Below are 12,066 nucleotides of genomic sequence, written 5' to 3' on the forward strand. Positions count from 1 at the left end.
GCGGAATTGCAACGGGCTTAAATGTTGAAAAGGTTTCTTGGAGAGGAAGCCTATTCAGATCACACAGGAGCACACACCATCCATCCTACGGTGTGCGCTTCCGCGCTTTGGAGTTGCCTTTTGCTGCAGATTCCTTCAGTCCCTCGACACTCTTCCCGCCCCCACCTTCTCCTCAACGCCTGCTTTCTCCCCCCAAAACGGCCTCCACCGAAAAATATTCAAAAACGTAACCTCTGCGGCTGGAACCGCAGCAGCAGGTTTTGGTCCTCCAACGGGGAGACCAGGCTCGCCAAAGGTATCAGGCAGCCGGGGCAGTTACAAAAAAGACGGCCTGCGCGGCTTGCTCAGAGGCGGAGCCTGGCTACGGAAGTGAAGAGCCACCCGGAAACGTTGCAGCAGCCCAGGCTCGGCTTTTGTGGCTGTGGGTTATTGGCACCGTTGTCGCTCGGGCCTTCCTTGGTGGCCCTGGGGCAACGGCCCGTCGTTTCTGAGGAGAAGCGGCCGAGGCTAGGCTGTCGCCGTCATGCACGACGCCTTCGAGCCGGTGATGATCCTGGAAAAACTGCCACTGCAGATCGACTGCTTAGCGGCTTGGGGTGAGTGCAGGGGGCGCCTCTCCGGATTCGGCCCCCGCCTTGTCCCCTCTCACATTTCAGTGACGTTGTGGGTCGAGAGTCACAACCACAAAGTCTTGTTGTACAGGGGTCAGTTTTCTACTGCCCCCCTCCCTCCCTCCCTCCCGACCACCACGTCTTGTTATGTTGAGCGAACTAGTTAAATGTCCCAGTAAGGGCGAAATCTTGCCAGTTTCCTCGCGCGTTGACAGATGATGTTTGGGACAACTTGAGCGCTTTGCGGGTTGTGATTTTTAAACGTGACTCTCACGTGAGTCATGAGAAGGAAAAGCACTGCTTGCCTGCCCCCAGGCAGGGCCGATGTGGGTCTGGAAAGGGAGAACTAAATTCAAATGCAAGCATCCCATGGACTGGGATGTTTCTCGGCTTCTGTTTGACAGGGTTGCTGTTTGTGTGTGTGGGGGGTTTCAATAGAGGAGAAATAAATGAACACGAATGCCAAATTCCTGTGTGTCTTCTGGTTTAACTGCATTTATTTTAATAAAGTCTGATCAGGTATGTGACTTGTAGCTTGTATTTTCTTCCTCTCTGGGAATCGTGAAATTCCCAGAAATTTCAAATTTCAAATATTGTACTGTATAACACTCTTGGAAGCTTTCCAATACTTTAAAAAAAAAACAACCACCTCCAAAATGTTTGATTATAACAAACCCACAATAAAGTTCATTTATAGAGCCATGAAGAGGTATGTCATATTTAGTTCTAGAATAAGGTTGTGCCCATATTTTCCTGGGAATAAAGGCAATTAGACCTCGTAACATGGGTAGGATTGCCCTGTAAATTTGGCCTTAGAAAATATGTGTTTAGTTGAAAATTATTTTTATTGAAATAGTTGTCAGACTGAATTTCTTAGGAAAAAAATAGAATATTGCTGGTGCAAATTAAATGTATTCTCATTTGTAGAAGAATGGCTCCTAGTTGGGACTAAACAAGGACATCTTTTACTTTACAGAATTCGAAAAGAAAGTGGTAAGTATGTAATGATATACCATTCTTTTGCATATTAACAAATGGTAACAACTGAGGATAGTTGAGAGCCATTTGTTATTCATTGTATTTTAGGGCAGATTCACACAAGATAGGCCCTGTACATAGACAGAATATCTGCCAAGAACCAGAAACTTATTTAAGCCTTATGCTGACTGGGTTTCTGTATTGTACTAATTTATATGTTTTTTGTTTGTTTTAGGTTTAGTGGGTTATATAAATCCAGGCATTTTGCTTTGCGAATTGTGGCTTGTGCTGTTGTACTATATGTGAACCCTTCCAGTTAATACTTATTAAGTTTAATATTAATAATCCAATTGCTGTGTATAAAACTTTTATGATAAAGAGTTTATTGGCTGCGTAAATATCCTTTGCTCCTTGTATCATGTTTAATTCCATGCAAAATTTCATTATATTTTAGAATTAGGCATAACATGTTTAAACAAGTCAGTCAGATTCATACTTGATTCTTTTGCCTTGAAACTAGTCTGTAAAATATGAATTAGAATAGAAACATATATGAATTACAACTGTAAAAAAGGATTCCCTTAAATCAACAATTTATTAGGGCTAGTTGAAATATATCTTCATTATGTGATCATGGCTGATTTGGGTCAGTACTGTCCCGTATAAATCTCATAAACTTGGGAATCCCCTCATCACAGTAATATTTTTATCACAGAGAGGGTTAATGTTATCTCTGGAAAAAGTAACATTTAAAGTCTGACAAAACCTCAATTTCTGAGACTTCCTGAACTCACAGAAAAAGAGATTGTCTTGAAATGAAAATTAATAGTGGAATCTTCCTAGTAGTTGGATAGTCAGTAGTGATTTTCTGATAACTGGATTTGTGGTAATGTGCAGTATGATTTTTTTGCAATCTTCAAATGAAGTTTTGAGACTTGTACTTCCTCTAATCTCAGTTCAGAAGTTTGTCTATTATTCTTTAACTAATAAATCAAGGTGGATTAAATAGTTAGTTTAAAATATGTCTTATCTAAATCCATGTATTGTTTGATAGGCTGCAACAGGTTTGAAGTCATATTAGAAAAATCAAACAAGAACTTCTCCAAGAAGATACAGCAGGTAGGTGTGGCAAATTCAGATTCAGCTAAGATTGTTAATTTCTGAATCCTAGGCTGCATTGGCTGGTGGGATTGGAAATGGCTGTATAATTGACTCTGGCTTCTATAATATTTTAATTATTTTCATATTTGATTTATGTTATTGTTATGCTTATTTCTTATGTGATATAAAAAACCCTGTTAAATGAGGAATAATTTGCTTGGGGAGAAGTCAAACTAGATGGGATTTATTGACCTCCTGTTACAAATTACACGTCCTTGACTTAAGACCACAATCAAGTCCAAAATTTATGTTGCTAGTGAGACATTTGCTAAGTGATTTTTGCCCCATTTTACAACCTTTTTTGCTAAGTTGTTAAGTGAATTTGGCTTCCCCATTGACTTTGCTTGTCAGAAAGTTGCAAAAGGGGATCACATGGCCTCGGGACATTGCAGCTGTCATAAATATGAACCAGTTGCTAAGCATCTGAATTTTGATCACGTGACCAAGGGATGCTGCAATGGTTGTAAATGTGAAAAACTGTCATAAAGTCACTTTTGTCAATGCCATTGTAACTTTGAACGGTCACTAAATGAATTGTTGTAAGTCAAGGACTATTTGTAGTTTATTTGATCAGATATTCCATAATTTTCATTGAAGGGTTACTTTGTTGGAGATGAGTATCTGCTTATAAATCAGTTATGTTTTACAGTCCTTTGAAGCAAATTCACTTTTAACAAACTTACCTAAAGCTTATTTACATGTTTTTTAATTTTATTTTTAATAGATCCATGTTGTATCCCAGTTCAAAATTTTGGTCAGTTTATTAGGTAAGTGAAATAATTGATCAGATTAATTTTGTTTTGAAACAAGGCATGGCAGTCATTATAAGACTAGAGAACTTCCTTAAGAATTAAATCTTAAATTTATTTCTGAGTTGGGAATGCGTGAACTTGTTCTGTTAACCTGAATTTCAGTGTTTTGCTTTACTTCTGATCTTTAATTTTTAAAGGCCACATTAATTTTTAAAAGCCCTTTACATTTTGTTATCCTTTTAAAGCATTATTTAACTTCAAAGTTGTTTACATTGTCCATCACTCTTAGTATGAAGATTCTTTGAGATTCAGAATCATTGTAGAATCAAAAAGTGGGAGATATTTGTAAAGTTCCTATTTTATTTGAAAATAAAATAACGTTTGCGGCATTATTCATTATGAGAAAGTTGTAGAGATTTGAATAACAGCATGTGTACACCTTAATTTAAGCAGTAATTTGTGTTTTGTCCCAAACAGAAAACAACATTTATGTTCATGATCTGTTGACCTTTCAACAGATCACAACAGTTTCCAAGGCAAAAGGTGCAACTCTCTTTACTTGTGATCTGAAGGTATGTAATAAAAAGAGGCTTGCCTTCTAGAACATTAGACGTGTTAGATTAAAATGCAAAGAATTTATTACTTATTAATGTCCATGAAATAGGTGGGTGGGAGAGATGTTGATCATTCACTACTTCTGAAAATCACATTTTAGAGATGATACTTAAAACACAGATAGTTTTCACTTACTGACTGCAATTGGAACCAGCAATTGGAACGTTGAGAAATGGGTTTTATTTCAGCCTGTTTTTAGGGAGGGAAAAAGATAATCCAGGAAAAAGAATAACAATAAGGCCTGCTCAGGGCTCATTTTTATTCTACTTTCATTAGAAACAAGTCAAAAACATGAGCTTGCATATACAGTGGACTTACATAATACACTATAATGAGGCTTGTTTGTTTGTGGCACAAATTGAGGGAATGCAACCACAGTAATTTGCACGCCAGAGTTTACTGCTCAGTATATTTCAGGACAGCAATTGTGGTTTATTCAATAAGCCATATTTAAGAAAACAATGACATAACATTGTATGTGAGCAGAGCTTAATATTGTGTTTTCCAGCTTTGAGGCTTAAAGATATATTTATTTTTACAGCACTCTGATACTGGAGAAGAGGTGCTTAGAATGTGTGTGGCAGTGAGAAAGAAGTTACAGCTGTTTTATTGGAAGGATCGAAAATTCCATGAGCTGCAGGTGCAGTATTATTTATTATTTTTATTTCTCAAATTTAGGTACTGTTCATATCACTCTCATCACCGTTCTATCATTCATGTTAAAATATAGTTTTTGTTTCGAAAGTGTCACTGATTCAAAAGTGTGATTGCTTTTCTATTCAGAAAATAATTTGAGGAATTTAATTCTTTAGCCCAATTTAACAGTTATTTAGCTTCCCTTTCAGAATTTACTTGAAGTATAACATTAGTTAACAAAGAACTAAAAACAAAGATAGAATTCTACAAAACTCAGGGAGATATATATTGATGTCAATTGTTTTTTTTATATAAAAGAAATAGCAACAGTGCTTAAAACAGCTCTTAAAAAATAAGATCTTATGATCTTTTTTTAATTTGTACCCTTTAAACTAGAATGTAATGGAGCAAAACTTAAAGGTACATTGCTGCTAGTTGTCATCATGATTTCTATAAACTATGGTCTATGGCCATACTTAAAAACATTGGATTTCCAGCAGAAACAGTTTTACAGAGAAATAGGATTTGGGTGTCAAGGGCTAGGAAATGACCATTTAAATATTTATCTTTGCTAACATCCTCCAAATTAAGGAAAGGGTTTTTTTTTCTTGGCAAGGCATAATGTTTAATATCTGGGCAATACTATTGAGAAGATATTCTAAAATCCGATTTGAGAAATGTATTCGCTTGGCTGGAACTGGAGGTGTTGAACCCCACCCCCCAAGCACATGTTATTTTATTTTACCAACTGTGGGAAAGTTTATTTATACCATTTATAATATGCCTTTTTTACATTGGTTCTTGGGTAATCTGACTGTATGTATACATCCATCCTTATTTGTAAATGATTTATAATTCAGACCATAGCAAAATGTTGCACAGCAGCCATGAAAATTAAGCATCAATTACTGACAGATCTCCCACAGTTCTAACATGTTTTTTATAGCGATACATCAATTGCCTGTATTACTTGATTTTTTCTTGCTTTTAATTGTTTTCAAAGGTACCTTTCAACCCTGGTCTTTAACTGTAATAAAGATTGATTCATTCAGATGTCTTTATTTTTATATATTTTTACCTATGTTCTTTTTTTATTTTCTGGGAGCTCTTTTTGCCTAGAATTAAATATGGAGATTGTGCTTACGAACATCCTTTATATATATATAGAAATTATTCAGTTTCCTTAATTGTACCTAATTAGACATTTTTTCTTCTTGATCTCCAGGGAGATTTCAGTGTACCAGATGTACCTAAGTCAATGGCATGGTGTAAAGATTCAATCTGTGTTGGTTTCAAAAGAGATTATTATCTAATAAAGGTAAAAAAAATAGACAAGTTGGAAAATACTGATTTTTCTGGATACTGTATGCAGGGGAAATGAATGATTGGAGCATGAATTATGAATTCTCATTTCCTGTACTGAATAAACTTACTATATATCGTGAGTTTCTGAGAAAATAGGCACTTTATTGCACTATATATTTGCTATGACATCAGTGGTAGCAGTTGACCGTTGTTTGGGAAATCCCTAAACAATTTGGCTATGGTTTGATCTATGGGGTTGATGAAATAAGCTTGGTGACAGGAATACTGGGGAATGGAACAGCTCTTTCTAATAATAATGAGTAATTTGGTAGTGGCTTTTTGATTTGAATGACTAGCTTTTTTAATTCATTCACAGGTAGATGGCAAGGGATCAATTAAGGAACTATTCCCTACAGGAAAGCAGCTTGAGCCATTAGTAGTCCCACTGGCAGATGGCAAAGTTGTTGTAGGCCAAGATGATCTAACTGTTGTGTTGAATGAAGAAGGAGTCTGTACACAGAAATGTGCCTTCAATTGGACAGATATCCCAATAGCCATGGGTAAGAATAAATAAAATTAAAAATTCTTAGCTTTAAAGAAAAAATGTGTTACACACAGAAAATATAATACTCCTTGATTTTTAAATTAATAATGACATTTGACTACAGTAGTTATCTTTCTGTTGTGTTGATATAATGCCAGTTTATAAATAGAAAGTGTGTATCTGTAATCCAGGTTTGTGAGTCCAAAGGAGCTCTGTTTTCTTTACTACTTGAATAATTATTTTCTTTGCTCAGATTTTAATTTATTACTATATAAAAAGAACAGTTTGTATATACTGTAGTAATAAATTTTTGGCATGTATTCACATTCTTTAAAGCAGGGGTCGCCAACCTTTTGGACCTCAGGGACTACCAAACTCATAATTTTAGATCCCAGGGACCACTAACTGGTTCTGTGGGCATGGCCTAATTTGTGGGTGTGGCTTGGTGGCTTGGCTGGGCATGGCTTGTATGTAAATATTATAAATATTTATATAAATATTGAATTTTCTTATAAAAAAGAGCATCTTTTACCCAAAATCAGGCAAAGCAGGCAGGCAGATTGAGTTGCTCACAGAATCACAGATTCATTCAGAAATCAATCTATCTGCCATTGGCTAGCTCAGTCTGTCACATAAATTTTGCTTGCAAGCAAACTCAAAAAATTTGCTAGCAAGCTAACTCACAAAATTAACTCACAACACACCATGTATGTAAATATTGATTTTTTTTAATAAAAAAAGCAATTTTTACCAAAAATCAGGCAAAGCAAGCAGATTGAGTTGCTCACAGAATCATTCAGTGATCTATCTATCTGCCATTGGCTAGCTCAGTCTCTCAAATTTGCTTGCCGTGAGTCTGCATTGAATTTGCTTGCAAGCAAACCTTCAGTCCTAAGGGAAGCAGAGCTGAAGATCTAAAGACTAGCTAGAAAGCAAGAAATCCAACCATTTCCTGCTTCCTAGCTAATCTAAATCTCCCGGCACAGCAGAACAGATGATAGTCGGAAAAAGGAAAAATAGCAATTTTAGCAGGCAAGTTTGCCGGGTAAGGAGTGAGTGGGCGGGGAGCATTCCTGCGGGCCATGTGGGTGGCGCAGCCTTGTGTTTCTGCGCAGCCTGGATTAATTGCTTTGGGAGGGTGCTCTGGGGGTGAGATTTCTCTGTGGCCCACCAAAATTTTCTCAAGGCCCACCACTGGTTGGCGACTGCTGCTTTAAAGAACAGTGATCATATTACAATTTTGTGAATATCAACCCAAAGTGAAATATTAAAGGAAGCCATGGGTAAGGGTTCCATCAGCTTTGATCTCAGCTTTTTTTGTACATTTGAGGAATCGGGTAAATATAGAAAATAAGCACTTGTTGAATTAGTTTTTCCTTAAATTCATAGGAATTAATATTTTAAACACACTTTATAAATCATTAGTATATGATATACTGGCATTTTATTCCAAAACTTTGAAGATAAAAAGTAACAATCTTAATTGTTTAAAGAAATTTGATTTAGGTTTAGATGTAACTAAAACACATTATGGTAATAGTAATTCAGGACGTTTATTTGAAGCCAATGCATCCAGGCCAAACAAGTGTAGGAGATGTTTAATTGAGTATACTGCCGTCCCATATTTTATACAGTTTAAATGCATCCTGTAAATAAATCAGTTGGCTTAAATACTGTTTTTGTGATAAGCTGATTTGAAGTATTAATGACATTAATGACTCATGGCTTCCAGAAAAGAAAGCTTTACCAGCTCTTTTAAAAATCAGTATTTTCCAAGGATAAATGCAGGGTTAGTTTTGTGAATAAAAGGTTAGTTTTGTGAATAATAAAGGTGGAATTTTATCTGTATCTCAGCGTCTTCTAAAGTTTCCTTGGGTACTTGAATGCTGCATAAATATGTGTTTAGAAGTAGAGCCAAGCTACTCCAGAAAGGTTGCATAATACATTTTTTGTTAGGTTCATAATGGACTGCTGAGCATGAGTTCTATGGAATTACTTAATGATTGACAAATAATATTCTATTTACAATAGTTCTTATGCAAAGAATACTAAATCAATACCACATAATAATCCAGTTGATTAAAAAATTGAGAAAGGTCCATGCTTTGGCAAAACTCAAGGATTTCTAATGTAACATGTCCAAAGGTTTCTCTATATCCTATTAATCCACTGATTATAGGATTTCTGAATGTAGAGCCAAAGATACCAGTTAGTAAGCTAACAATATCAGATATTTAACAACCTGTTATAAATCAGATTGTGCAGTCTGAAGAAAGATTTTGTCATTTGTTGTGCGATGGTTAATAAATTTGATTAGGATTGGAGAGACTCAGATTTTAGTTTATCTTCGGCATGGATACTCATGGGGTGACCATGGACCAGTCACCCCTTTTGTCGCATCCTATTTCACAGGGTAGTTGTGGGAAAAATGTAGGAAGAATGAGGGGAATAGCTAAGTTAAAGTTCTTGGAGGAAATACAGGATATAACTCAAATATTGTAGTCTGTATACCAGAAACTCAATGACATTAGCAGTTTCTTTTGAGTCCAATAAATACAATGGTTTGAGATGACGTTATGCTGTTCTCAAAAAATACATTAGTGTTAGAAAGAGAAATGATTACAAAGCCAAGGGGTAGAAAGAAAGTAATAAAACATTTGCTACTTTTGAATGTAAAGTTGTTTAGCTCTATGCCAGTGGTTCCCAAACTTTTTCAGTCCACCACCCCCTTGGTGCTATAAACTCATCCTTGGTGCCCCCCACCCAGGGGTGGGATTCAAATTTCTGTGGGCGTGACCTAATTTGAGGGTGTGGCTTGCTGGTCACGTGACTCGGGTGTGGCTTGCTGGTCACGTGACTGCCTGGTGTGACTTGCTGGCTGGGTGTGGTTTGGTGGTCATGTGACCAGGTAGGTGTGGTTTGGTGGTCACGTGACTGAGTAGTTGTGGCCAGGTGATCGGCAAACCAAATACAAGTGGTCCTCCCTTAATGGCCGATTGCTTAGCAAGTATTCTAATTTATGACTAGCCTCCCCAGAGCTACTTGACCTGTTTTTGAAGTTTTGACAGCCATGCACACACGCACACACACTCCCTTCTAACTCTGCTGGACCAGGTCATTGGACTAGAATCGGCAAAGCACCTCTGATTAGATTCTAGTAGTGAATAGAATATAATCAGAGATGCTTTGCCAATTCTTGTTGTTTTGTTTTATTTTTATTTCTTTATTTTATGTTGCTGAATTGCATTGATATGTGTGTCCCTTCTTGTGCACAGCCCAGAAACTTTTGTGATTCTTTGCAGCAAAAATTACTGACCTCTGGCTTTGCTCTACTTTTCAAACGCTCCACCATTGCCGCGTTCTAGGTGCCAGCCTCACAGGTCCACCCCATTGAGCCCGCTTCACTGGAGGGACCTGCCCAAGCAAGTCCAAGCGGAGCAGTGCACCAAGTCAATGGGGTGAGCCTGAGAGAGGGAAAGAGAAAGAGAGAAAAGAAAGAGAGAGAGAGAAAGAGAGAAGGAAGAAAAGAGAAAAGGGACAGAAAGAAAACGGGACTGACAAAGAAAGGGGGGGATGGAAGGGACAGAAAGGAAAAGAAATAAAGAAGGAGGAAGGGAGGGAGGAGAAGGATAATATCTATTCTAGTCCAATCACCCGTTCCAGCAGGGTTAGAAGTGTGTGTGTGTGTGTGTGTGTGTGTGTGTGTGTGTGTGTGTGTGTGTTCTCGTAATTTACCAGTACATTTTGGTTTTGCCTTCTTCAAAATTGGCACTGTAATACATTAGGGAAAAGTAGTTTTTTAGGGTGGAGGTCTGGTCCAATGGATCCAGTTTAAAGCCTCAACAAAATGTGAGAGCTTTCTGATAGTCTTGACCATGTTTTCTCCACAAAACCTTTAATTAGAAGCCAAAGATGTTTCAATGTGCTGGCAAAGATGCTGGCAAAGATGTTTCAATGTGGAAAAGGGCCTCTAAACTAGGCCTCATTTCAATCTGATGCATCCGGTCTCTCTCTGTTTCTCTCTCTTGTTCCCTCTCTCTCTTTCCCTCTCTCTCTATCCCTTCCTTAACCTATCTACCTATTTTCTGCCCAGGCAGGCTTGGGCTAATCCTGCATCACCCCATTTCCCCTTTCAGAGGTCCTGGCCCTTAATCTCCCAGTTTCCTCACCCACAACCACCTCTTTCGTCGTCCCATGACTTTACCTTCCTCCCGTGGCTGGTTGCCAAAGAAGGCAACCCAGGGCTGAGCCATTGCTGTCGCTGGGCTCCCCGCCAGCCCATGTCATCCTTGTCATTGAATGCCTGCAGCGGCCATGTTTTTTTCAGTGCAGCTGGACTGCATAAATTAGGCATGACTCACTTAATCATACTGTTTAGCTACAGAATTCTGGGAGCAATTGTGGCCGTAAATTGAGGACTATCTGTGCTATTATTTGCTGTAGCAAATAGGAAAGGGTATTTACACTGGTTCAACTGCTGAACCTCATTGATAGAAAACCAGAGACACTGTGGAATGAAATCAGTTTTATTTATTTCCTATATTTATAGCACACCTTAACTGTATATTACTGAAAGCTGTGTTCTCTCTCCTTTCTTCCCCACAACAACCTTGTTAGGTAGGTTAGCCTAAGAGAAAGTGACCCAGGCAGCTTTAATCCCCAATTGAGCAATTCATGGTTTCCCAGTTTCTAAGTCAAAATAAAGGACGAAGACCATAGAATTTCAGAGAGCTGTTAGCAGAGACAAGCAGCATTAGAACAATATCTGTAGAGACACTGAAGAAACAGACATGGAAAACTAAGGAAAGTTATCTAAAAGTTCTCTGAACTTAGAAGGAGGTTACAGCCACAAATTGGGTAGTAAAGGATGCTAATGGACAGATAGTAACCAGTTCAAAGGAGATCAAACAAAGATGGAAGGAGTACGTGAAAATACTATACTGTACAGTACAAATGTCATCATCCTTAGAAGATATTCCTTATATACCCTTTTCTTTCTATGATTGATAATAATTTATGAACTTTGAATGCTGCCCAGCTCTCAATGCCACTCTACCATGCATCTTGAAATCTAGCCCAGTGTAAACTGGAGATGCTGAAGGTGTGGTTAATGACTTAAAATTTGGTGTAATTTTACGATGCAAACCTAAACCATCAGGATGGTTAATAGGTTACCTAACCCAGATAATTAGGTTAATTTATGCTGTGCTTCAGCTAACCATGATTTAGCGCGAAAGCCAGAGGTTTTCCTTTGCTTTTCAAAACCTGGCTGCCTTTTTGCTGGAAATCTTGGCGTATTGAGGGGGGGCGCATATGTCTTGCCTTCCTCGCACCCCACCACTGCCCCCCGAGAGAACCCCCTTTGCCTGCCTGCGGAGGAGACTTTGTCTCTGGCCGCTGCCAGAGGGCTCTGGGTGGCACCAGGGAAGAAGTCCGTCTTTCCATCTCTCTCATTCCATGGCTC

The 12,066-nt window shown here is 38.0% G+C and overlaps 1 protein-coding gene across 1 annotated transcript in view; it reads left to right on the forward strand.

The window, feature by feature from the left end:
- The first annotated feature begins 337 nt into the window (after nt 1–337).
- Nucleotides 338–12,066, forward strand: part of VPS39 (VPS39 subunit of HOPS complex) — a 34,043-nt gene continuing 22,314 nt past the window's right edge. Inside the window, exons 1-8 of the mRNA XM_026671032.2 lie at nt 338–596; nt 1,539–1,604; nt 2,644–2,708; nt 3,475–3,517; nt 3,980–4,074; nt 4,659–4,757; nt 5,979–6,071; nt 6,435–6,618. Of these exons, the coding sequence (XP_026526817.1) occupies nt 524–596; nt 1,539–1,604; nt 2,644–2,708; nt 3,475–3,517; nt 3,980–4,074; nt 4,659–4,757; nt 5,979–6,071; nt 6,435–6,618 (718 nt within the window). The 5' untranslated portion in view covers nt 338–523. The remainder of the gene's footprint in view (nt 597–1,538; nt 1,605–2,643; nt 2,709–3,474; nt 3,518–3,979; nt 4,075–4,658; nt 4,758–5,978; nt 6,072–6,434; nt 6,619–12,066) is intronic.

Source organism: Notechis scutatus, chromosome 1 (genome assembly GCF_049901735.1).
Source record: "Notechis scutatus isolate UNSWTSFEM ecotype Mainland chromosome 1, rNotScu1.2, whole genome shotgun sequence".
In the NCBI taxonomy this organism is placed as follows: domain Eukaryota; kingdom Metazoa; phylum Chordata; class Lepidosauria; order Squamata; family Elapidae; genus Notechis; species Notechis scutatus.